This window comes from Erithacus rubecula, assembly GCF_903797595.1.
Source record: "Erithacus rubecula genome assembly, chromosome: 4".
In the NCBI taxonomy this organism is placed as follows: domain Eukaryota; kingdom Metazoa; phylum Chordata; class Aves; order Passeriformes; family Muscicapidae; genus Erithacus; species Erithacus rubecula.
The window spans coordinates 23,017,827-23,045,294 of record NC_136686.1 but is presented as its reverse complement, the minus strand read 5'-3'; the positions used below and the strand labels follow the sequence as shown (position 1 = coordinate 23,045,294).

The 27,468-nt window shown below is 37.5% G+C and overlaps 2 protein-coding genes across 7 annotated transcripts in view; one reads left to right on the top strand and one right to left on the bottom strand.

The window, feature by feature from the left end:
- Positions 1-21,813, bottom strand: part of METTL25 (methyltransferase like 25) — a 44,811-nt gene extending 22,998 nt beyond the window's left edge. For all 6 annotated transcript variants that reach the window (XM_079303864.1, XM_079303865.1, XM_079303867.1 and 3 more), the window contains exons 1-5: positions 21,559-21,813; positions 17,254-17,418; positions 12,505-12,605; positions 7,693-8,322; positions 5,338-5,482 (exon numbers count right to left, since the gene is read on the bottom strand). In XM_079303864.1, the coding sequence (XP_079159990.1) occupies positions 5,338-5,482; positions 7,693-8,322; positions 12,505-12,605; positions 17,254-17,418; positions 21,559-21,811 (1,294 nt within the window). In that variant the 5' untranslated portion in view covers positions 21,812-21,813. The remainder of the gene's footprint in view (positions 1-5,337; positions 5,483-7,692; positions 8,323-12,504; positions 12,606-17,253; positions 17,419-21,558) is intronic.
- A 55-nt stretch (positions 21,814-21,868) lies between these two features.
- CCDC59 (coiled-coil domain containing 59) lies at positions 21,869-27,185 on the top strand. Its single transcript, XM_079303870.1, has 4 exons — positions 21,869-22,003; positions 23,244-23,466; positions 24,241-24,340; positions 26,952-27,185. Exons 1-4 carry the CDS (start codon positions 21,886-21,888, stop codon positions 27,111-27,113), a joined length of 603 nt encoding a protein of 200 aa, XP_079159996.1. The 5' UTR covers positions 21,869-21,885; the 3' UTR covers positions 27,114-27,185.
- The last annotated feature ends 283 nt before the right edge of the window (positions 27,186-27,468 follow it).

The following is a 27,468-nucleotide window of genomic DNA, read 5'->3' as shown; positions in this document are numbered from 1 at the left end:
GGAAGGGACCCAAAGGATCATCAAGATCACCTTTTAGCCCTGCACAGCATGTGATTTCAGCTCACATCACATCACATGCCTCAGAGAATTGCCCAAATACTTCTTGAACTCTGTCAGGCTTTGTGCTGTGACCACGTGTGCTGAAGACTGCACATGATCTAAAGTGTTGAAACTCTCCCCCAGAGGGGAGGTACCTGGGCATTCCCACCCAAACCTGGCATCTATTAACCCTTAAAGTGGTTGTTTCATGGTTTCCCCCAGCTCTGACAGATCAAGACTGTGACCATCTCTTCAACCAATGGACATCGGAAGTGCAAAGTGCTCCTGAAATGCAAAAATAATGGGTGGTGATATCCTTCCTCTCCGCTAGCTACTCTTATAATTTCTTTCTCTTCCTTATATATTTTCTTCAGTGATATTTTCATGCTTTTATAATGTCATATTACAACAGATAATAACTAAAAGGGTTAAATTTTCATTTCAGTTATACACTTCATTACATTATACATTTCAATTGCAACTTAATTGTTCTAAAATATATATACCTACACACACATATTTATATATATGTACATATACCTGCCACTCCTTTCACTCTAATCCTCCCCAAGGGATATGTTAAAAAGCACCTCAGTTACCCCGTCTCTGTGGTGGATCTTAACAGTAGATCCAGAGCAAAAGCAACATTCATGTGTTTTTTTTCTTCAAATAAAGGATATAATACTGAAGAATTTCACTGGTTTTTAGACTGGTACTGATTTATTTGGTGGTAAGAAGGATGGAAAAAAGAGAATGAGAACTCAAAAATCCAAATTCCTTTTCAATGAAAGTAAAATCTTCTTTAAAATATGTTAAATTTTCAGTTCTTCCCTCTTAAGGGATAATCATAGACCAGGGTAGTACATTGTCCCCAAAATGTGTCAGCTGAATATAAGACAAAACAGCTCCCAAAAATCCTAAGAATATCTCCTGAACAGAGGCACAGATTTTGTTTTAACATAAAAATCATTAGCAAACTGATTTTTTTCCCAGAAAAACCAACATAATGGCTCACTACAAAAACAGGTTTATGTTAAATGTCTCTGATAAACAGTAAAATCCTCTCTACTCTGATGTAATTGACTACCCAATACAGTAACAGAGAAGAAAACACCCAAAGGAATCAATTATACTAATGGCTACATATATTTTATCCATACAAGAATCTCCACATAAACAGACAATTCTCCTTAGAGAGAGTCAAAGTAAAACTACTTCGAATTTTCCAAGAGCTGTCATATTATTCCTTATTAACTGAAACTTAGAATTTTGTACCGCTTACAACAGCAGTGAAATTTAAAGACAAGTGTTAAAAGACATTGGCTTCAACTTTTAAAATTGAGTTGAAATTTGACATTACACAGCACCTCTTAGTTGTTTTAGCTACTAATAAATCAAAGCAAAGGCTTTCATGATCTTAATAGTTCAAAATTATTCCCAGCGTAATTGGAAATGGGGTCCAAATACAAAAATTTCCAGACGAATTCAGCTTATTTGTAGACACATAGATGGACACTGTATCCTGATTGCATTATTATTCAAGATTTTGACTGCTGGCACCTAATTTCATCAGAAATGCTCCCAAAGTATTCACAGCAGGTCCCATAGCAAACCGAATCAGCCAAACTTGCAATATTTGTACTATTTTTAGAGCATGTGAGAAATATAATGCATTATTCCCTGAAGTCATCTCAGAAACAAAAAAAAGAAACAAACCCCAAACTTGTGATAACCAAGGTAATTCAGCAGCCCAACAAAAACACCATAGCAACATTTTGTTAATATTTTGTCAATTCAAAACCTCAGACTTATAAAAACTATGTTAGGCATCATAATAGGTAAATTTTATTCCTGTGAATAACAGTTAATCCAAATTAATATGAAGTGGAAAAGTATTTTTTCACTAGTCTTAAACAAGATTGATCTTGGTATTAAATCTTAAGTGCCAAAGAACATACTGTCCAGCTATACCAAGTGAAGGCAACCATAGTCCATTGCAGCTCCTCTGTGAGCTGGCTCCTCTCCTTCAACTGTGCTCATGAGAACAACCCTCTGAGTTTACGTTAAAGAAACAGCAAAGATGGAAAATTTGCTACTTTGGGGGCAAAAGCTTTGAGGTGAACTTATCACAACCTTGACTTTAAGGGTGCACACCTCAAGAAAATCAAAAAGCTTTTAAAGAGGACAAATGACATTTTTAAAACAGATTTTTAAAAACTTTGAGGTTACTCAAGATAAAATAACTGTGGAATGCTTTAAACAGAACTTCCCACTGTGTCCTCACAGGCAAGCCCTCACTTACTGGACCGATTTCAAATGAATAAGTAATTTCCTGTGTTGTAGCAAATTCTGCCCAATTCTCTTTGCTTCTTAGGAAGATCTATCCATCACTGCAGAGCTCTAAACCTGCTTCCTAATATCCAAACTAGTCTCTCCACATAAAGCACCTTCATGTCTCTGCAGTCTCTGATTGATGCCTGAAGTAGCCAGTAGCTTTTCTGATTTCAGTCAGAGCCTGGGCAAGCAAAGGATCATCTACAGTAGGTGTTACATTGGCTGAAGTCTCACATAAGCCAGCTGGAAATACACACCTGCATGTGAGCAGATGGGATGCATTTCAGGACCACAAAACTCAGTGGTGTCCCATGAAGACCATACTCTATCATCTTTGAGAGGTCATGTCCATTCTGATTACAGGAAACAGGCAAAAATTGCACTCATCTTCACCTTAACCAGTCTCAACAAGGTTATGGAGCACATTCTCCTCAGGCACTGACAAACTATGCCTTCTGTGATGCAGGGACTGACTCCATGAACTAGAAGACAGCAGTCACAGCTTATCTTGATTTTATGAAGTCTTTCAGAAAGGTTTCCTTAGTATCTTTATAGACAAAATTGAAATATATGACTCAGACAGATGGTAGATAGGTAGAAAGTTGATAGTAATCTGAAGCTTGACAGAGAAGCCTGCAGATTAAGGGATGTGATTATTCTTCCTTTTTAGCTCTTGTGAGAGTATCTGAAGTGCTTCTTTGGGCTCTTCAGCCCACCACAATGACTGAAATGAATTTATTGGTGGCAAGAGCACTAAAGGTCAAGAAGGGATTTAACTGCTATTTCAATTACTTTAAGGAAAAAGAACAAAAAAGATTAAGCTGGGCTATTCTTGGCAGTGCAAAATGAAAAAGCCAATAGATAATGCACAATAGCTGCAAATTCTGAATAGATATGAAGAAAATAACTTCATGGTGAGGGCAAAAATTGAAATGGGCTACTGAATAACTGCCCTTGGAGATATTCAAAACATGAATGTACAAGCCCTGAATTAAATGAGCTAAATTGGCCCTGGCTTGTGCCATAATCTAGTTCAGATGACCTCCACAAGTTACTTGCCACTTAAATGCTATGATTTGGTCCATTCTGGAAGCAGTATTAAAATCTATTTGCTTCCAACAGCTGCAAGAGGAGTTTGTTTATGGCTTGTACAAGTGGATTGTTGGATCAATACCATGTGATTAGTTACAGAATCCTCTAGCGTCCTCTAGAATGCTTTGAAGCCCATGCATAGGAAATGCAGACACAAGATACAGGCCTAATTCTTTCCCATTTTCCCTTTGAAAAACATCTTAACTCTGTCAGTCCTTGTTCTCTTAGCCCTGAAATGCACATTTAAGAACAAACCATGTGGCATGTGACTTAGTAAGGGAATACAACAGCATTATACATTTTAGAATATGCACTCTCATAGTAATAGTGAAAAAAAAAATTATTTGGAGCATTACTAGGACTATACATGTATTCTTAAAAAAAAAAAAGAAAGAGAAAGAATACTGTAATTTCCTTTTGTTCTGTCCAAATGTTCTCCACTGAGTATAATTTTGTCCTTCCAGAAGAGAAAAATCAAACAGCTAGAAATTCCAACATGCAATTTGACTTCATTTCCACAAAGCTATGAAATTGAAGTATCTCTTCTAACCCTGCACATATATCTGTTTGCTTCAACTTTGAAAAGGTTATCATGCCTGATCCTTTGGTAGTGCCTGGGTTTATGCACTGGTCTGCAAAAATTAATCCTATACGGCTAGCACAGGAAGCTGTGTCCTCTTTTCAATAATAAGAAACAACCAAATGTTTCAGACACTCAGACTTAATGACAAGTACCTGAAAAGTTCTTAATTTCTTAAAACTCTCATATAAAAGTAATTGTATGTTTTTTTCTCTAATTGCATTTCCGTAGCACAGAAATTCCAATTGTATTTTCCTTTCCTTTGATTTTGGAGTGAGCTGAAGTACTTTGAAATTACTAAGACTAATACACTGAAAAAACCCTTAAAATAGTTGCAGAGCAAATTAAAAATACCATGAAAAGATTACTAAAGCAAGCAAGAGCTAGCATGTGTCATGGTCAGTGTGGAGCTCTGCAGTATCTCCCTAAGGAGCTATAGGAGCTATACAATCTATATAAGGAGCTATAGATATATAATGAGTTCTGTTAAGGAGCCTTTGTGTCTGTAAAGTTTCATGAAAAAGCTGAGGTAAACTTTGCCAAGTCACCCCTTTCTCAGATTTATTGATATGATGATCAGGTCCTAGGATGTCTGTAGATGGTAATTCAGACAGCTCAGCTACACACCACATGTCTCAGGAAAGCCAGCTCCTTAAATCTTTTACATTATACAGAATTTCAAGTAAAAATAACAGCTTTCTCTCAAAAATGACACCTCCCCCACATTTCTAGGAAAATTTGCCTATATTCTGAATCCACAAATAATTTTCAGGTTATCTCCCCAAGAAAAACACCTATATATGTACTGTTTCATGATGGGCTGAACAGGCAAAGACCAGCACAGCATCCATATGACTGTTTTCTTGAGTATTATCTTACATTAGAAAACTTTATTCTGCTCATCGTTGTATATGTACAACCTGACATAACTGGATGCTGAATGCAGACAGGCAAGGACAAAATCTGGTACAAAATATCTGAAAAAGATGGAGACATACTGGAATAAAAGAGACTATACATTTTTAAGTGAATTAATGAAATAAAACCAGCTGTAATCATAACCATGTAAAAATATTATGCACTTATGTCCCTAATCTCAGTAAAAACATCAGGAATGTTGGCGTAACAGAAAAGCAACAAAGCATCTGGGTTTAAAGCATCTTATAAAGTAGATAAAACCAGTACTAAATAAGCCACTGAAAAGGAACAAGCACAAGGATATTATTAATTAAAAGATATTAATACTCTCAACCTGCAAACTGGCAGCCACAAGTTAAGCTCAGAAGAATTACCTTCTTGATTTTCAAACTCTTCTGACAACAGATGGTAGCAGCAGCCCACACTGCAAACGGCTTTGATTTCAGGCTTGGCAGTAAAAATTCGTAGTGTATTTGCAGCAAGATCTCCACATGTATGCAGACCCACCATCATACAGTCCTAACAAGAAAAAGAAAAAAAAAGGCAACAATAAATAATCTCCTTCATCAACTGAAAGAGCACAAATAAAAACAAACTCCAAAACCCAAACATGGTGCAAATAGTGAGCTGTAGAAATATCCAACTCTTTGAGGACCCCTGCTGTTCGGTTCTAGATTTTTTCAATACTAATCAAAGCTATTCAGTGCTAGGAAAATATGGTGAAAACTGGCCATGGTGCAGCAGAAGTTCAAGACTATGAGCTAACAGCTGCATAGAAGGGACTATCTACATATTTACTGGGCACAGGCCATTTTCTCCTGTCCTTCCTAGGCTTCCTGTTCTTGTTATTAGTACCACAGCTACTTTTCTTCGTACATATTCCTTGCTGTAAACCTGGCTGGACCAATCTAAGGCAATTCTGCTAGTTGCTGAAACCAAACCAACTTCCTAAATACAGGTATCAGTTTTGCAGTATGCCCACTACTATTCAAAAACAAATGAATGTTCACTTTCACAGCACAAAGTAAGAACTTCAGCTTCACATGCTCTGCTCTTCTGTCCATTCTATTTCCTACTTTTCTTTTTTCTGCAACTTCCCTTTTCCCTCCATTTCTCCATGAAAACTCTCTCTCATCTCACCATTCATAACAAAGTATTTTCTTCTGACACCATTAGTTGAGATCCACATGGCAAAGTGTTCTTTTGAATTCCAGACATATCCTTTAATCATGGAATCAAAAAGTCATTAGGATAGGAAAGGACCTTAGATATCACCTAGTTCCAAGCCCCCTGCCCCACTAGATTAGCTTGCTCAAAGCCTAATCCAACCTGGCCTTCAACACTTCCAGTGACATCCAACTTCTTCGGGCAATTTGTTTCAGTGCCTCATCACCCTTACAATAAAAAATTTCCTTTTGATATCTACCTAATCTAAATCGACCGTCCTTCATCTTAAGGCCATTCCCCCTTGTTCTATCATTATATGTCCTTTCAAAAATTATCTCTCCAGCCTTCTTGTAAGGTCCCATTTAGGTACTGGAAGGTGCTATAAAGTATCCTCAGAGCCTCCACTTCTATAATTTATCAACAACAAATTAGGCCAGGGTCACCAAACTGGAGATACCTTACTCCAATCATGCTGATTTTATCTGATTATCTCACCTACCTGTATTACATAGTGCATTCATAGCTGAAACAGTTGATCTTCTGCTTTCCTCTTTCACGTTCCCTGACAGTATTTTTTTATATCAAGAAAGGCAGTGACGTAGGATTTCTTCCACCTTAAACATCGTACAAATCACACACTAAGACGATACAAAATCCAGCTGTGCAAATGAACAGGCATATGTTTCATCAACTAACCCTGCTGCTCAGTGTGCCTTTTGCAGACAGACATGAACTTGCTCCACATGCTCTCAGATACTCAGCTGCATTTTTAGCCCAATTTATAGGGCCATCAGCATGAACCTGGGGTCTTGAATCACAGATTATTACACCCCGGAATAAAAGAGTTTGGTTACTACTGAACACAAGTTTTTATCATTCCATAAAAGACTGAATGCATCTACTCAATCAATGTATGTTAGTTCAGGCATAAAAACTAAACATACAACCTCAGAGTTTCTAGACTTGTGCCAGTGTGTTTGGGCAGATGAACTTGGGCTTGTTTGTGTAGACACAAACCCTGCCAGCTAGTAAATTACTAAATGAACTTGAAGTATTTCTGTAAAGTCAAAATAAAATAATTCTTTACAAACTCTTCATCTTGAGTACCATACATAGTAATTTCTCCTATGTCTTCCCAGTATGATGATAAGTACAAAAATACGTAACTTGAAAAAATAAGAACTTTTAGGAAAATTGAAACTCCTGTGCTTAATATATGCATCTACCTGGTAAATAGCAATAAATCCATAATAATTAGATTTTATGTATAATGAAATTGTAAAATAACTGAATATGCTGTTAACTTTGACAGCTGATTATTATCTGTCTCATAAATTCTAAAGACTGATTCAAAATAATCCGAACACATATATCAAAATAGGAAAACGATCTTTATCTGGTAGGCATGCTTCTGCTACCTGGGTAAATCCATTATTGAGCCAGAATATTCATTTACACCAGAGACAGCACTCTACATACACTCAGAAAACATGTACATATTAAAATGACAATATAAAGACAATGGACAATCTAAATACAGTAAATATTTAGAGTAAAATAACCTCCAGATCTGTTATGATGTCACTGAGTTCTGTTTCTGCAGTGATGCAAGATGTCAATGGAAAATACAGGTTAGATTCACTTGACTTTCTTGCTTTAGTCTGGAGAGATGTCATTTTTCTTTGCACTTTTTCCTCTTCACAGAGTTCCACACAATTATGAGATGAAGAAAAATCTTCTACAGCATCAGCAGGAAGAACATTTAGAATAGCAAGAACCTCGTCAGAAAGTTTGGTCTCATGAGATTGTGTCCCAGTCATTAAATCAGCTTCAGCTTCTGTGTTGGTTTCGAGTGTAGCCGTTTCTGTGAAACCACAAGAAGGAACTAGATCTTGGATAATGACTTGGTCCTGATTTGGAAGACTGTTGGCATTATGTAAGAGTTCTTTATTGATTGTTTTACAATTAATTTCACTTTCCACTGGCCTGTCATTTGCCTTCTCCAAATGCTGGCTTTTGAGGTTTTCTTTTCCTCGACTCTGATACGCTCTCCAGTGTTTCTTCAATTTTCTATTTCTTTCATGAGCACCATTTGTGTTGGAGCTTGAGGAGTCAATGCCATAAACTTTTAAGTTATACTGCATGGACAAAAATGAACTCAGGTAGCCTTTCCCAGAACCTATATCAATGACCTAGATAATGTAGAAAAAACAAAATTGCTATATTAATGAGCAATAAGCCACACTGCAAGTGCTAAATAATTCCCTAAAAATTTAAGCATGGATTGAATAGTTACCTTATTAGTATCACACTTTTAAATGTACTTAGTTCTTTTGCTTTGTTGGTCTACCTTCTGACTTTAAAACACAGAATTAAGTCTTAACTGATGTGCTCCAGAAAACAGACAACTGAGAGTATAAGTATATGAAGGGAAGGTGTTAAGAGGATGTTTCCAGGCTCTTCTCAGTGCTGTCCAGCAATAGGACAAGAGGCAATTGGCAGAAACTGATGGACAGGAAGTTCCACCTAAATATGAGGAAGAACTTCTTTACTGTGGAGGTTACTGTGGACTGGAACAGACTGCCCAGAGAAGGTGTGGAGTCTCCCTTACTGGAGATATTAAGGAATAATCTGGATGCAACCCTGGTGCAATGTGCTTTGGGATGAACCTGTTTGAGCAGCAGGGTTGGACCAGATGTGATCCCTTCCAACCTGACCTATTCTGTAATTCTCTCATTGGAAAGGAAAGAGGAGTGCTGAAGGAATAATTTTACCCACTCTTTTTAAAATTATGTAGAATATGCACACCTCCACTCCTTCAAGTCCTGAATTTTTTCAGGAAAAGCAGCATTTGGATCCAAGAGAGGGGTAGTGAATTATTCCTAAGTGTGACCCCTAGTGGCTGTAGAGGCCAGCTGCAGCTTCGGGAAAGTTTCTTAAGTAAAAAGAAAATAGTAATACATTGTTAAATTGGCACTGGGAAAACAGTTTAAAAGCAGAAGGAAAAGCTAAATAAAAACAGCAAGAATCATCTTACACTAAGCAAATAAACTGCATTAAATTATTCCCTGTTTTACCTTCCATTGATTACATAGAGAAAGGTTATAAGCAATCCATAGGATATCTGTCAAGCATGAACATTTAAAATGAAATTTCCATGATATAATAAACTCCAAAGGCCTTGTCCACAGTGAGTTGGGTCCCATGTTTAAACACAGTTTCTGGCACAATCAAACATTCCAACATTTCCCAGCACCAAATGTAATGGATGCTGAATGCAGAATTATATCATCCTTACACATTCCAAGTCTTGTTGCACACGCTGCATTTTCCAAGGAAAACTTTGACCATCACATTAAATAAAACAAATGTGCACTTAAGCAAAGAGGAATCAACACTTCTTTTCAGAGCTCAATCAAGAAGTTCTTTAAAAAACAAGTTCCATTTATATGATAGGAACAGTGCTTAATAGGGTCAGCAAACTACTGAAAGAAAAAGCCCTTCAGTTATTTTGCTCTAATGTTTAAATTCAAATCATTAACCTAGAAGTGATTATAGTGGTAATAAAACTTTTGCTTTTATTCTTATTTTACTATTTACTATTGTACATTATAAAATACCAACAGAGATCAATATCCTCTACCACTCCATTATATGATGTGGGTATGGAGGTAAAATGGAGGTGAAATTTTTCAACCTGTCAGTGATCTGTAATATCTGAAAGAAACACCCTAAGGACATGTGCTGTTGTAAAACGTGTTGTGTTTTCATGGCTCTAGATTTTTTAATTAAATGCTACATATATTTTACTTTGCAAGAAGCACAGGGAAAAATCAATAAGGAAAAACTCCTAAAAAGTTGTAATGGCTAGTTTTTTTCTAAGCTGAAAGAAAGCAAAAACAAAAGGAGTTGTTTTTTAAAGACTGAGAAGGGAGCTTTTTTTTTTTATTTTCCAAAGTAACAGGAAAGCTCTTTTCATATAATAGGGATTTGTAACTTTGCACAAATAAATACTGTTATAGTGCATGACTAAAATGCAAAAAAGGTTAATATAGAGCAGGCAGCATTTCATATTCAGCGATACACCGCAATAATATTTTTCATTAAATGTTCTAATTTTTTAAAAAAGCAAACAGAAAATAGTCCCATGTATAGAGATACTCCAAGGTACCTGATACATATAATCACTGGATGCAATTGCAGCATATTGACAGATACTTAGTAAGGACTGGTTTGTGATTTTATTAGTAACCAGCTACATTGAAACTTTGGTTAAGTTATTAAGATGGCTCTACATTTTTTTACTTTCTGACTAGGGCTTTTGATTTCCTTTTATTCCTGAATCTCATAGGAACTATTTAAATCTAAATGAAAACTATATGAAACACCACTTTCCAGCAAATGCAGAGACCAATTGCTATTGCACTGTACACAAACTGTACTCTCCTAACGCTTTTTCAGTATGTGAAAGTCTTTGATACTTAAACAACTAATACTTACCTGAAACAAAAGGTAATCAAGGCAAAAAATATACTCATGATAGAATAAAAGACTTTCACAAAAGTGGAGCTAGTGTGTTTCTGTCCTCTACAGAGCACACCCACTTTAGGGCTGTGGAGGGCACCTATGCTTGTCAATGTGGCTGGCTGGAGAGACCGCCTTCCACTGCTGTAAGCGATTGCAGATGCTCACAAACTGATTGTGTCTGAAACCTAGTAACACTCAGCCTTAATGAAAGCTCTCTATTTACTTGACAATCCCAGCTGTAAGAACATTGCCTGAAACTTTGTCAGCTGTTCCTCACAAAACAGATGGTCAGATGGAGAATTTTCATCTCTGTTTCCAAGGATGCCATAGGCCTGACCCAAATCTAGCAAGCACGGCATCATTTACTTATCTAAATTAAATTCAGTCTGAGCCAAACAACCTCCCAATCAAAGTTCAGCTTCAGCAACTCAGAGTTGAATCCAAGTCTTGGGGCTTTCCCTGTGGTGGGAGCAACAGCAACTTGGGATGCTGCAGGTGCATTAATTTTAAACTATATTTATACATATTTACTTACAAAAAAGAATACTCAGAGAAAATACCTCACCATAAAATCTGGGCAGGTACCTTATTAAACTTTGGTTTTAAACAAATATAGTTTGTTCTTCACAAATCTTTGTGGGAATATTGACCTGGATGAAATAAGACTCCATTTACAGTTACAGCCCCTTGTATGGAAAGCAAGTGCAGCTCAGATGTAGAAAGGAATCAAATGTGTGTTGAGAGCCCCATGTCACCACTAGTTTAAAGCAAGGCTGAAGTTACATTTGCCATTTATCAGCATTAGAGATATTAAAATGAGTAAATTAACTCAGCTCACCCAGATACTTTAGCCTTACCACAACATAGGCCTAAGGTATGGAATCCAACACAAGGTTTAACACTGTAAAAGCTTATTAAAAAGGATTTGTATGTAAACTGAGGAAATTGTATTGGCGCATTATGTCTAACAGAATGTGAAACATACTACTCAAAAATATCAAGTATTAATGGGATGCTTGTGTTTTGTCAGCAGATCCATAAATAAACCTCTACAAGGTTTACTGAAACAGCCATCTAGCACAGTGTGCAATCATAACTACATGCATATAAAAAAAAGGTTTAAGTTACAATCAAATTTGAGAAAGGAATTCTGCAATTCTTCACCACTCAAAGACAAACCTACCATCTGATAGCCAACTTGTGCAGTAATTGCTAGGTGATAATGGTGTTGGGTGTCCAGGCCTCATACATATTCTACCAAATGTATTTCATACATACTGTTACACTCAGCTTAATTTGGTCTCTTTTCAAACTAAAACCATCATATCTAAATTTCTAATTTACACATCTTTATCCATTGTTAAATAAAGGTGAACAGTATTAAACAATAGGAAATAATTTAAATCTTGTGTCAGAATAAGAGGGGCTTTCAGAATTTTTCAATATATTCTGCCTTGGTCTCTATGTGACACCCTTACATGCATGACACAAGCCAGCTCTCCTACTGACACATGTGCAAAACTGCCAGCAATGCAATACTGACAAACAAGGCAGGACCACTTCAAAAAGCAGAACAGTTTTTAACACACAACACAGAAAGGATGATCATAACTTTTTGAAATTACTCATAAGAGATTATGAGTCACTGAAAGGCAGCTCCTTTGGAACAATACACTTGTAAACAAAATTGTCCTTTAGTTCGGCCCAACAGCTCTTCTTTAGCTCCAATTATGTACCAGAAAAGTAAGAACAGCAGTGACAGAATACCAAAGTAAATGTACTTGAACATGACAAGGAGAATAATTTGGAAGGTACCTGGTAACACACAGTAAGAAATGCTTTCTTACCTGCTTTATCCCACAATAATTTGCTATGCTGTCTACCAGCTCTGACATCACCTGCACTTCATGTGATTTCTTATTATTCATAAATTCATCTGGTTTGATACCTGTATCAGATTAGGAAAATAAATACATATTAACACAACCTGGAATAATAAAGATCTGTGACCAATCAGGAAAAAAAAAACCCTAATATATACTTCACTGTTTATGTATTTTCAGGATAGCAATTTTTAATTAAAAACTCACTAAAATATAACAAGAGTAAACTTCTGAATTATGGATGAATTAGCAACATTCAACACACTATAAAACTCAGGTTTTTTTTAAGATGTAGCACATTTAATACCTGACCAGATATCAGACAATAACTACACCTATAAATCTGTACTATTTCTTCCTTTTAATTGAAAAATATTTATTTTTGTTTAATTTATCACATATACCTTTCCATAAATGACATATAAGGGCAGAGATGGTAAACAATCACATTGTACAGCTTGTTAACACTGAAGATTTGCTGACAATATCAAGAGGGAGATATCTCTGCTAAGTTTTGAGCAATACTGGGAAAATACAGAGGAAGACAAACTTTCCTTTTCTTAATTAACCCTATGGATTTTTTTATAGAACTATTACACCTTAGTGGCAGGAAATCACTCTTTTCAGTGGTGCTGGAGAATGTGTTAATGAGATGGAGTCAACCTCCATCATGGGTTAAGTGCTTGTGGAGAACACCAAGCACTCACTTGCCAACCTCTGTGCCACCCAGCCAAAGCAGGAGCTCAGAAGTCATTCCCTTGGCAGAAACCCACATGCTTCTTTTAGAGGTCCAGTGCACTTGGATCTAGTTAAATTTATGGTAAGTCTGAGTGATGGTAGAAGAAACTGGATCATTACTGATGTACATGCTCCTAGAAAACAGACTTTTCTCCATGACTAGGCAGATTAATATACTTTCTCATTTTCTGCTTTATGCACAATTTGTATTAATCTGTCCAGAAACTGATCATTAGGCAAAAACCGTGTTCATTTCTTGATCAGATCATGCTGGGAGCAGAGCCAAGTGTGCTACTTCTTTAAAAGAAAGTGGGGAATTGAACTGAGCTCACAAGAAACCCAGTATTTTCTCTATTTTTCCTAAACTCCAAGGGATTTGTCTATTTCTTAAACATCTGGGGTTTTTATAATAAATTGTTATGACAATACTTAAAATCTAATATAGACTCTATGAACTGACAAAAGGAAAAATAGACTAAAAGACTTAAACAATACAAATAGCAGAAACAAGTATTTGTCATCTAACTGAAGAATCTCCTTAACTTTAAAACTGTAAAGAGCTGTACAACATCCTAAAAAGCTCTCAGTTTGTAAGCATATCAGGTTAAAGAAAAACAGACAGGAAAAAACTGAAAAGAAAAAAGGTATCTCTTTTTGTTTATGTTTGAACATTTTTGTGTCTGGATAGGTTCATCAGAAAAAGAAGCAGAATTGGAATGAGAAGAAACAGACATTTAACTTCTTGACAGAAATAAAAGTTGTTTTTTCTCCAAAGCAGCACTGTCACTTTGTACAATGACCACATACTGCACCTTTACTCTTTGCTCTACTATGAACTCAAAAGTTATAATGGGGTAATGCTAGGTAAAGTACTATACCGGAGAGTACTTATTACAAAATAAGTACTTGTAAGCACTTACAAAATAAATACTTATTTCAAACATGGTAGAAATCCAGAACAATTACCTAACTTACCAAAGCTGAGGTTCCAGATAGATAAAGTATTATTTGTTTATATCTACATATACAGTTTTTTAAATCACCTTAGCTACAAAAGTTTCTTAAGCATTTTTTTTACTTCTTTCCCTGCTTTCTGCAGGATAAAACACTGCTTATGTTTCAGCTCAGGGAAAACGGTACTTTTTGGAGAAAATTACTGTTTTTAAAATAAGTTTTATTTTTCTGCTTTTTATGCAAAATTCAGATAAGTTTCTTTTCTACATTATCATTAAAAACAAACAGATATTAAAAACAAATGCAAGCAAATGTATCTGGGGACTGTTTTATACTACTCGGACCACTGAAAATTTGAATTTAAAAAAATACTAGTTTGACTCAAACTGTGTAAATTTTTTCTGCTGTCGCAAAATTACTTTCTTGGAACAAATACAAGTACATTTCTTTATTATGTGTAGAACTGATGCAGGCAGAACAAATACAAATTTCGAGAAATCATCAGAAATTTAGAGAACCAGCTCCCTTTGTGATGAAAAAAAGATAAAGTGTGGCTTCAAATACTTTACAGAAGTAGCTTGGATATGACAGAGTAACAGAAAGCTTAATGTTACCAGATTTAGTTGGTAAGGAAATGCTGCTCATTTGCATTGGGAATCCCTAGCATGAGTACCTGTATTCCATTTAAAGAACTGCTTTACAGACACATCATTAGTTGTGAAGCTGAGCAAATTGAGGAGAGACTGTTTCTGTATAGGGCTAGCACAGACTTTTAAAGATCTCCTATGGCAGGGTGCAGGGGTTATATATACCAGATCAAAAAAGTAAAAATCCATAGTCCATACCATACAACACCATCTACAGAGATGTTTACTACGGAGATTAAACTCCATGGACCAGAGTGAGGAACTGGACTAACCATATACTCAAAAATCCCTTCTGAGGCAAAGTGATATTCCAGCACAGGGAATTTAAAGATGGATTCATTAGCAGCCACTGCATGGCATGATTATTACCCCAGCCATAAACACGCTGCAAAGGTGGAGTACTTTCAATCCAGCCCTCACTTCCAGGTGGTTACAAAGCAAAGCAAAACACCCTTCAGACTCAGAACTCCATTCTGTGTAGTTGTGTCCACAACATGCTTAAAATGTTTGTGCTTCCCAATTATTCCCAGGAAGGATAGCAATATATCTACATTAAGACTGCAAAGAAGCTAGAGAATTATATAAGTATGCAAACTGTGGGAATAAGCTCAAAAATTTGTTTATCTTAGAAGAAGAAAACATATTAAAAACATCTGAAACATAAACAGAATTATCTTGATGCATGGTTTTCAGAATATAAGCAACACCATCATGAAGTTGCCAGTTTTCTCAGACTTACATTTTTTTCAACTTGCAAGCTTTAGCATGTCAGGGAACAAAGGTATCTTCTAAAATACAGAAATAAGTTCAAAATATCTAAAAAACTCAAAGTTAAAAGATCATGACTTTCCTTTGGCAACTTGCACATTATGAATCCATAAGTTGGTATTTTGCCTCTGCCAAATGATTGCCAGGAACCTCAATTAAGTTAATTTAACTGATATTTACTGCCAATTCAGCACAAAAGTTTTGAATTATAATTCTATAGTACACATTTGCAACACATTTTATTTTTCCCAAGAAGTACCACTCAGAAGTATTGCAAAAATACAAACCCAGGCCCGAGTAACCCAACCAAGCACCACTCCTGCCACACAGAGAAGAAAATATTCAGCAATTGCCTTATTGTTGATGCTCCATTCTGCAGGACAATAAGCTTAAAAAATCTTCAAAGTTTTGGCTAAGAAAGTTAATCCAGGTATGAACTCAAGTATAAGAAGTTATAACTAGAGAATTACAGAAAGGTAAGAGGAACAAAGGTAAGAAAGTTAATCCAGGTATGAACTCAAGTATAAGAAGTTATAACTAGAGAATTACAGAAAGGTAAGAGGAACACAGGGAATGAGATATAGTAAAAATGAAAATAGCTAAAAAGCTAGTGGGAAAGAAAAGCAGCATACAGTTATCAAGGAAGAAAAAAGGGCTTCTGATGAACTAAGAGCATAAAGAAAGAAGCCAGGAAGTATGAGGAATGTACTACAAATCATTAAGAGTATCTCAGCAATGGCATACTTACACTTCTGAAAACCTAGGAAGCCAACCTTAAAAAATGAAAAAATTTGAAAGAGATCACTGCACAAAATGGGAGAGATGCACAACATTTGTATAATGGTGCTGTCACTTAGGATAAGAACCATCAGGAGTTTTAATGCATCCCAGAGATAAAAGGCACTAGAAGGCAAAGGCAGAGAGCTGCTCAGTCTGTCTCTTAAAACCTAATGAGAAATCTCAAAGATAGTGACAAATCCCGAGATCCTGAGGACTCCATGAATAGCACATTTGCAGTGAAAATGATGGGAGTCCAAGTAAGGATAAATGCCAGTTTATCATCTGATTTAAAAATTACAGTCGGGGTAAGACTCACAGTGTCCAACTTAATGCCAATCTAAGAGCATTTTAATTCAATTTAACTACAGAGAATGAAATTACTCTTGTTTTATCATATATAATTGGAATTATTCCCAAAAATACAGAATTAATAAAATCTTTTTTTTTCTAAGACATCAAATAATTACCATATTTTAGAGTGATACTTCTAAGAAAAGCATGAGTATCAGCTATGATTCTTGCCACTCAGTGACAAGACAAACAAAGAGAATTAATAAGTAAGTTATCTCAAATAGTGATGTGCCCACTTCTCTGTCCCATCCCCTTTAATACAGAATCCCAAGAAGGGTCTATAGATACCAAATGCTCAAATCTCAGCAAGATAATCCATTTAGTAAAGACAATAAAGAAACTATCCAGCAACAAATGAAAATGGAAGTGAAAATCATGTAGGGAAAGACCCTCAAACAAAACACTACCCTCCAAAACCCAAATATTCTTATAGTCCTTACAGTAAGTAAACATTAAAATACAAATATAAATATACCTGTTGCTCCTTCACTGTCTCCCTTCAGTGCTTCAAGCACATCTTCTAATGGGGTACACACTCCAAGGTTGGACAAAGAATAATACTTAGCAGCCAGGGCAAACAAATGTACATTGATAAGCTTCTCAGAATTTTCACAAAACGCACTGGAAAAGATGTCATCATCTGCACATAAAAGAAAAATATTTTTATAAACAGTGCTTAATAACTCTAACACTGCTGACAGAGAACTACAGGCAATAAATACTTAGTATCAGACACAATTTAGCCATCTATCTTGCTTCCCTAAGTGGGAAAACTCATTCTTTTCCTTCAGCTGTATTCCCCCTTCAAAACCAAGGTCAAATTTTGCTCTTAGCCGAACCAGTGTAAATGTGACAAAATCTGTTGCTCCAGCAGACATATTTTAGTATAATTGACAAGCTAATTCAGTTAACATTATCACTTCTCTTCTGTTTACAAACTTGTTCATTATAAATGTTCTAGTCAGCCCTGTCTGCCAATATATGCTGCTAGATTTTTTTTTTTTAAGGAATGCAGCTGTTCAGTATATGAAATGTTTGGATTCAAAATCACTCAATTAACGTACTTTCCAGTTTTGTTACTAATGAATACTGGAAGAATTAAATCAATTTTTATTTCCAATCAGGTGTGGGCCAAACTTAAGATTCCAATGTGTATTTTGTTAGATTAATGATTAAGTACTTCATTTTGGTATTACTTACTAGTGAGTTTCAAAAATGTAAATTTTATTTTAAGTAAAACACATTAGTATGAATAATTTATTCATTCTGAGATTGTTTTGTATTGTCTAATTCCTCTCTATTTTACCTAAAACTATTAGTGAATTTTATAGGGTTTTGCTAATAATTTTTATATATTTAACTCTTTTCAATATATAAAGAGAAACCATTCCAGCAATCAAACTGTTGCAAAGATTTGGAAAAAGTCTCCTGGTTTGTCTTTTGTGTCATAGGTAGATTTTCAGGAGGTACATACCTAGTGCAGTAGCTTTCCTGAATGTGGTGTGACAATGGATACAGCTGCTTTGATTGATCTCAGATCTAATGCTCTTAATTTCCTTGCATGACCACAATTAAAGATCATGCACATATCATAATCCACCGAAAACAGTCGCAAACCACTTTAAATTTTATGATATGATGCTATAAAGGCACAAGCACAACAAACAAATTTTGTATCTGAGAAAGCATAAATATTGTCTAAACTATGACCAGAATTAACATGGTTCCGTTGTCTGCACAGCACTTCTTATTCTACTTCTCTCTGCTAAAACATCTGAAAAGAAAGCCACATGTCTCCATTAACAACTTCCTTGTCTGAACAAATTTTAGCTAGTGTAGTCTTCATGAAGGGTAAGATTGTAACAGGGTATTAGAGACCAGAAGAAAAGACGGCAGCTTTTAAGGAGAAAAGGCAAATTGCCTTTGCAATGTCTCTTCTCCAAGATTTATTACAGAAAGATAAGAAAATAGATGTGCTTCATCTATTTCACTTTTTCAGCAGCTGACATAAAATATGATTACTGTTCTTACAAATCTCACTTTACTGAAATCCAATGCAGCAATACTCATGTTCTATAACAATCCTTAACTTGGTTATCTAGTGGAAGAACATGATAGAACTAGCAGGATCTCATACAAGATTGCAAGTGTATCACTCATTATAATGTTCCCACCAAACTTAAATTGTTGTCCCAGCTTGACAACTAAAAATCATGGAACCAGATGCATTAAGGCATCTGAAACTTCAAGCAGTTGATGAATTTTGCGTTATTTATTACTATTAAAAATGTTAAGGTCTTTGACATGTTTCTACTCTGGATGCTCACAAGAGGAAATCTAGCATGTCTTTTAATCAGTCAGGCTACACATTTGCAAACAAATCTTCAGAGGAAAGAAACATACGCCTCAAAGTTGGAATCACAGTACAAACAGTAATTTACAGTAAAACACTGAAATACTTAAACACAGATTTGTCTGTGCCTGTGTCCAATTTACAGCAGTGACATGATAAACAAAATGCAATATGGCAAGTGTCAGCTTTTTGATGTATTTGAACCAGTTTCTGAAAGGTTGCATCCTTCACATGGTCATTATAATTAAATGAGTTCCAACAAGGAAGAGTAATTTCTGTTTATGTTGGGTTTCAAGATCTCTAATGGTCAGTTTCTGATTCCCTAATACTTTTGCACTCAAGTAAACTATGATACTACATTTCCATCTCTCCTAATTTTAATACAAGCTAGCAGTGCATTAATTTGAAAATGTAGGTAGATGTTTACAGGTATCTTCATTGAAAAACTCATATTCTACTACAAAGTATTTTCATCATATGGCTGGAAGGACAGACAGAATGCAATCAAATGAGTAAGGCATGAACCAACAAATCAGCAAGCATATGCCCACTCCACTACAGTGCATTGTTAAATAGAATATAATTTTAAAATCAGAAAAAAGGGGCAATTCTTCCCTTTTAATTAGCAGAAACAATCCCTACAGAAACCAAAGAAGAAATGTCATATTTTAGCCACAGCATGAAAATACCACACTCTTCAAATAACTTTACTTTTAGACACAAATTGTCTTTTTGTTCCAGTAATTTCTGCAGCAGATTCTGTAACGTGCATTTTGAATGCAGATTATTAAATTATTTTCCAATTTTGAAATCTACAAAACAATACTCTGCCTTTCTGATTCTCATTCTACTCTACAGGCCACCACTTTGGTGTTCAAATCACTCCATGAACTTTTCTATAGAAACAGGTTAGATCAGAGTAATTTTCCTTTACTGTTTTCTTTATGGTTTCATTCAAAAATTAGTTCTGTTCCAACCTGTATTTACATCCAGTTTATGTCCTGTAGCTCAGAATCAGTTCTGACTCTCACATTCCCTGTCAAGAACATTAAACCTGTCCTTGCTGCTTCCCAACACTTTTGCTTGCTGACCAGACCACTGTCTTGTTTCCATCTGGCTCTTGAAGGTAATTCATAACCCAGTGTCTTTTCCATGCACAACTAAACTCCGTGGGATTTTTCCCAAAGAACTGAACCTTTTAAAAATGAGTCTTACAGTTAATATTTTGAGAGGTCTTTAGATCCAACAGAGAAATGTTGCTAGTGATGTAGCAATTCACAGCTCTTCAATCTCTTTCTGAGTCCAAATCATTATCTTAGCTTGTCTTCTATGCCAAGCAGCACATGCTGCTTTCTGTGGAGCCTTCTCTTTCCCTCCACACGCCTCCCTGCCTCACATGCCATTTCACGTAGGATTTCAGAGTTAACACAGTGTGACAGCTATCTACACTCCATATGCTTTGGCACGACACTGGCTTTTCTCAGCTAAGTGCTTTGTCAGAGATTTCACCTTGGATTTGAAAACGATCTCTTTGCTTGGGCTCAGTCCCCCCAAATACCACAGCTTTCAGATGCTTTATCTTCATTTACGTGCCCTGCCTGAAGGAGCATTACTGGTGCATTTCCCTCTAGTGCAGCACATTCAGCAACACAGCAGCCTAGCTGGCTTCCTCTTCAGTTACGCGAGAATTACTAAAAATATGAAGTGCTCTTAAACAGATCTCGTCAGAAGTAAAACAGCTGCTGTCCTGTGCCAGACACACACTATTACAGATACACAGGAAAGCGGAGTTTAAGCCTTTCCCAGCTGTCCTCCCTATCTCCATTTTCGACACTGGGAGCACTTTAACTATTATATCTTTCCACTCGTAGAGGTTTTTGGTATGTTTTGTTTGACTTGGTTTTTTTTTTTTTTTTTTCATTTTAATCGTGTTCTTCAGGAGTCAGTCAGAGAGAAGGAAACTGACAGTTTGTAGTTTCATTGGATGAAACTGACGACATGAGACCACGGTCACAAGCGCCACAAGCGAGCCCCGACTGTGGAATTCCGGCCGGCCGCGCACCCCGTGAGGCGGGCCGTGTCCCCTGTCCCGCTATCCCCGTGAGGCGGGCCGTGTCCCTTGTCCCGCTATCCCCGTGAGCCGGGCCGTGTCCCTTGTCCCGCTATCCCCGTGAGCCGGGCCGTGTCCCCTGTCCCGCTATCCCCGTGAGCCGGGCCGTGTCCCTTGTCCCGCTATCCCCGTGAGGCGGGCCGTGTCCCCTGTCCCGCTATCCCCGTGAGCCGGGCCGTGTCCCTTGTCCCGCTATCCCCGTGAGCCGGGCCGTGTCCCGTTGTCCCGCTATCCCCGTGAGCCGGGCCGTGTCCCGTTGTCCCGCTATCCCCGTGAGCCGGGCCGTGTCCCTTGTCCCGCGCCCCCGCCCCACTCACCGCACGGAGCGGCCGCCGCGCCCGAGCCCGCCGCCAGGGGGCGCGCCAGCGGCCCGGCCGCGCGCAGCGCCTCGAGCACGGCGTCGGGGCGCGGCGCCACGAGCCGCTCCCAGAGCCCGCGCGTGAAGAACTCCACGGTGTGCGCGCGGCACAGCGGCAGCGCGAGCCCCACGAACCGCGCCGCGCGCCGCAGCGCCCGCGCCGCCGCCGCCGGGGGGAGCTGGGCCGGGAGCGCGCGCGACGGTCGCGACATGTTCCCGCGCGCGGCCCGTGGGCGCCGCGGCGCGGCTCGGTGACGTTATCTTTGTGCGCGGCGCCGGGAGCGTGATGGCGATGGCGGCGGTGCGGGGCGACGGGGCCGGGCCGGCGGCGGCCCGTGGGTCCGGCCGAAAGCGGCGGTGGAGGCCCGACCTGCTGCGCAGCGTTGTCGGCAGCATCCAGGAGGGTGAGTCGGGGCCGCCTTCGGTGGGGTTGAGGGAGCGTCGAAGGAGGCCGGACTCCTTGTCTTAGCTCGAGCTGGCTCGGCCCGAGCATCCTGACTGCTGCCAGCCCTGCCGGGCCTGGCGGGGGATTCGGCTGGCGGAGCCCGCAGCCCCCCCTCGGCCCCGGGCGTTCGTGGCCGTGGGCTCAGGGCTGGCTGGGGCGGCCTGTGTGAGCTCGAGCTTCCGGGGCCCAGGATTGCAGCCCCTGGGCCAGGTGGGAATGGTTTTCGCCTTAAGGACTGCCTTTGAGTTTTCTCCGTAGAAAGGTGTAATTAAAAAAGGAAGCATGTCAGAGAAAAGAGTCAGATTATTGATGGGCAGTTACGCAGATGTAAACATGAACAGGAAAAAGAGCATGGGCTTCAGCAGCACTTCGCTGAAGTGGCTGCTTTGGAGAAAAAAAAGGAAAAGTTGGAACTAATTTGACTTCCATTTAGAAACTGTGCTGTAAGTGAACATTATGAAAATTAGTAGGTTTTAAGACTAATCCAATAGAAAAATAAAGTAGTAGGTAAAAAGCATGTTTAACTTAAACTTTCATAAGTTTTCTTTAATGGTCAGCCTATGTCTGAGCTTTCCTTTAAGCAGAAATGATTGTATGATGTAGGTGTGGAAAAACTCTTCCTGGGCATGTATAGAAATAAGTAGTAGCAATAAAACATTATTTAAGTGAAAAGATGTAGTGGATTATTTATGTGGAATGATCTGATGATTGAGTGACTTTTTTCCTTGTGTGTCACAGCTGCTGCATGCTTCTGCTGCTGCTGCTGCCAGTTTATTACCAGTGTTTTCTTGAGACTGCTTTTAGGAGCTTATTTTGGAACCTGTTTTGATATTGCTTTAGAAGTTGTCAAAATTAGGATTGAAGTGAAGTGCTGGTACGTCTTTTCACTGGATTTGGAAACATTGCCAAAGGTGTGTAGTGGAGAGTTGGCACTAAGTAGGGATGTTTGCAATGCTCTCCCAGGGGTCTAGGCAGTAATTTTCAGTAAATCTGTGCAAGCTGCAATGCTGCAGTAGGGAACAACCTGATAATAGTGTTTTTCCCCTTGAACTTATGACTGGTCCTTATTAAAATTGCCACACATCGTGCCTTTTTTCAATTTGGAAAGAAAACAGATTGGAAGGGTCCTGACAACAATTGAATGGTTTGGTACTGTTTTAGTGCAGGTGTATTTAACTCCCTTTTTCTTGTGGTTTCAGGACGAGGATTTGCATTTCGGAGGAAACAAAAGATTGAACGACAGTACAGGAAATTATTGAAAAAGAGAAAACAGGTGCATTCACAGCAGGATGATCAGTTTACTGATACCTATCCAGAGCACTTGAAGCATCTTTACCTTGCAGAGGAAGAAAAGCTTAAGAAGCGGCGCAGGGCTCCAGAGGACTCAGTGTCATCAGAAGAAAAGCTTAATAAAGCAGCAGGGTAAGTTTTCAAAGTATGTCTTTTAAAAGTAATTATTTCCATCACTAAAGAGATCTTTTGGATCTTGACAGTTCATGTGGACTTCAGTGTGGTGATTTGCTTTACTCAAAATGCTATTATGTCTTAAATATTTTTTCCTGGTTGTTAGAAAAATAAATGGCAGTGTAACTAGATTTGTACTTGAGACAATGAGGCATCATTGCACAGGATTGCCACCAGATGGAGATGAGAATGAAGCAAAAATGTTCAGTTTTTTTCCATAAGAGGGTGGTATTTCAACATGAATGTTCTGATCTCTCTGCTGTTGCTTCTGTTTGTTGGAACTAGAAAGAGAGAATGCAGCTCTAAGCTAGTGTGTTCAGGTTTTCTAGCTCTGAGGAACTTGAATGATGGGGAAAACTCTTTTAGGCAGTCTTTAAGCTTCAGGAAATGTCATCCATGTGAAGATACAGCTGATAAGGTATATGCATTACTTAAAGATGTGTCCACTCTGGTCTTTGTGCATTTGGCATTGAAGAAGTTTAATTTGTTGTGTTTTCTTGATGACTGCTCATTCATGGCTTGGAATGGTGTTGGGTATCATGTAAGAGTGATGCAAACATCCCACTCAGTGTAGAAAGATGAATGTTCTGAAACCTATATTTGTAGTTAACTTCCCTGAATATGCAAAAAGCAGTGGAAGACTGTGGTGTGATTCTGCAGTGGCTGTGGTATTTATGGTTATGTCTGCCTGATGATAATCAGTATCTCAAGAATGTGTACTTTTCCTTCCAGGTCAGTTGTGACTCAAAAGAAGTTTAAAAATAAAACTTCCAATCAGAAGGCTAAAGAAGAGTATGAGAAAATAAAGGCTGAGCATGCTAGAAAGAAAGAGGTAAATCTTAAGCAGACTTGTTTCTTGATTTTAAACAGAATCTAGATTATTACCATTTCTGCCTCTCAGTCTTTCATCTGAACCCAGGGAAGACCATAGCAGGTATTGGAATTCTTTCAGTCTTTTCAACTTGACAGTGGTATTCAGGCAATGGTATTCAAAGGATCATTCTCTTTGTTCTTACTATTTTTATCCTGCAGTTGCCGATAGCAGGATTTTATTATGTCAGCTAGAAAATCAAGAAAAGTTTAAAGCTTCATCTGCATACCCCACTGAATTATATTCACTTAAATTTTGTAGAAAGGGAAATAATAACAATACCATCATCTTCTGATGAAAAATGAAATACCCATCCTGTTCCTTGTGGCATTATTGTAATGCAGTCTTCATTTTACTTTTTTATGTACTTTGACCAACAGTGAAACAATTTAATGTTTAATTGTATCCACAGTCAAAATTTTTGGTTATTCCCTTCATTCAAATTTAATTGGAATTATTTTTACAGGATATATTGTTATACCATCTTTGTCAAAAAGCTCACTTGAATTATTAATTTGAGATGTTCTTATTTAACTAATTTTTTTTCTCTCCCAGGACACTGTTGCACTGTAAAAGGGCACACAGTGTAACATTGTAGGTTGTGTAACTTCCTGGTGACATACTGAATTTCAGTAGCTACTGTATAAATATTAAATATATAGCTTTATAAAACATACTGTTTTTTCAGTTCAGCTATATTTAGTTTTATGCAAGCTGATTTGTGATTCTGGTTGAGTTACATGGTTATTCAGCTGATGGCTGCTTTTTTGCATATTAGCTACAGATTGTGTCAGAAGAAATTAATGTTATGACTAGCTTGTGTAGAGAAGATGGGGACAAGCAAAACCCCAGCAAGACTGCAGGGAGTTTGCTTTGAGCAGCACATGGGAGTTCCCTGAGTGCAGGTGTTGGCATTTTTAGTTTTGTTAGAGATAATTAGGCAAAACGGGAGCAAAATGTTGCAATAACAGTAATCATTTAGGTGGAGGACTTAAGTGGAGCATGATGAAAAAGTAAAGGATGTACATCAGTGTCATGTGTATTAGCAAACACTGAATTTGCTGTTATTTATCTTGGGAAGAGAAATAAGCCTAAAGACACAATTTTGGCCTCCTCAAAGACCTTTTTTAGCCTAAAAAAAAGCTAGAATTTAGTAAATATCAGGAAAAGCATGAATAAGTAGCAACTGTCCAAGATGAATATTCTTGCTTAAAAGTAAGCATTTAGTTGGTAGATTAACTGGATGTTGTTCACAAGAATATGCTGAACAGCAGAAAAATTATTAGATAGGAAATGAATTGCAGGGAAGTTACAGCTGATGCTTCTCTGTTTTTCTTAAAAAGAGGGAATAAATTGTATTAGTCATTATGGTGAAATAAGTCAAGGATTGTGAATGGAGAGAGGTTATCTGTGCATATTTTTCCATTTGGCTTTTTTTCCTGAGGCCTCTTAGATTTTTGTTCAGAAATCTTTCCTTAAGTTATGTCCTGCAAATTTTATATATTCTCACTAATTTTTGTACATCACTGAAGGCATCTATGCTGTGGAAAACAAAAATATGATCCATAAATTATCATCTGTTCAGGCATTCTGCTGAAATGCTTGCCTACGTGATCAGCATGGCACTGCTTTCAAAGAATAAACTTTATGAGAAAAAAATTATCCAAATGAACTGAAGCAGTCTTTTAGTCTGATTTGTGATGTCTTGCATATTTTGGTAGGACATGATATAAGTGAAGTAAGATGATTATCTGGCTTGTGGATGTTTGTCCAAATTACTGAGTAAAATTACAACACTAAGAGAAGAGGGTGTGAGATGTTGGATAAAATCTGAACATAGTGGTGATTATCTATATAGTGTTGATAGTCCATCCATGTATAGTTAACACTCCATTAGTAGTTTGGTTGCATGTGTACTTCATGGAAGGTTTTACAGGTGAAAGTTTGATTAGGCTTTATGGTTTTTTGATTAGGGTTTTGTTCCATCTCTCTTAAAAGTAAAGACAGGAGTCTGCATTGCTTGAGAGAGGACAAGTCACTAGTAGTTTGGTCTGGATTAATTTTCCCTAGATAATGCTGTCCTAGTATCACAAACCTGCCCAACTCATGGTACAGATACATCCCATATCCTCTCAGCCTGTCCCATGCAGAGGTGTCCAGTATCCTAGCACATCTGGATTGGCAAGATATTCACATGGAAGCTGCTGCATCATCTTTTTCTTTCCACTCAAGAGGAGGAAGTGGGAAATTTTTTGCCAGTTTGTCATTTAAGGAGAGAGTCAAGGATCACATTTCACAGACAGGAAGTAGCATACATTGCAGCAGCAAACCTTGTTGTAGGATGTTCTGCTGAAGAAAGCTTGGCTCTTCTCTTGGAGCTTGAGGCTGTTTAATTTGCTTTGATTGCAGTATATGAAGGAATCTCCTGATTCAGCTTTAGAGAAATTTCTATTGGCAGTACAATGCCCAATTGCCAGTACCTATACAAAAATGAACTTTATTGCTTATAGATAGCTTTGCAGACACAATGTTTGTAATTGTTTCACAATCTTACATATTTATTTAATTTCAGGAAGCGGAAAAAAGAAAACAACAAAGAGAAGAAGCTCAACGTTTGTACAAGAAAAAGAAAATGGAAGCTTATAAAATACTGAGTAAGAAGACCAAGAAAGGACAGCCAAATCTAAATTTACAAGTAGAATTTCTTCTTCAGAAAATACAGCAAAATACATAACCCCTGCATATATTTAAGTTAGCTGTGGACATTTTATTAAATTACTTTCAATAAATTTTTTTTGCTTCCATATTAATTTTGTTATTGCTTTTATTTATCTCAATAGTCCAGTAATATATTCATCCTGAAAATATGTATTCTATGCTGAGAGTGAAAGGGATCTGGTAGCTTGAAAACAAATGGTCTGTATTTCTAAACTTAAATTCTGTTAGCTGTGTGACATCTTGAATTCAAACTAATAGGCTGTAGCACCATCTGACCATGAATCTAATACTTCCTGAACATGAATCTAATACTTCCTGCAATTGTGACTACTAAAATTGCACTCACTTGGGAGGACTCAAATGATGCTGTG

Excerpts from the sequence above, each read along its gene's own strand:
- CCDC59 (XM_079303870.1), top strand. The coding sequence starts at position 21,886 with ATGGCGATGGCGGCGGTGCGGGGCGACGGGGCCGGGCCGGCGGCGGCC. Across the intron at positions 22,004-23,243 it reads TGTCGGCAGCATCCAGGAGG|GACGAGGATTTGCATTTCGG; the intron begins GTGAGTCGGGGC and ends TTGTGGTTTCAG. Across the intron at positions 23,467-24,240 it reads AAGCTTAATAAAGCAGCAGG|GTCAGTTGTGACTCAAAAGA; the intron begins GTAAGTTTTCAA and ends TTTTCCTTCCAG.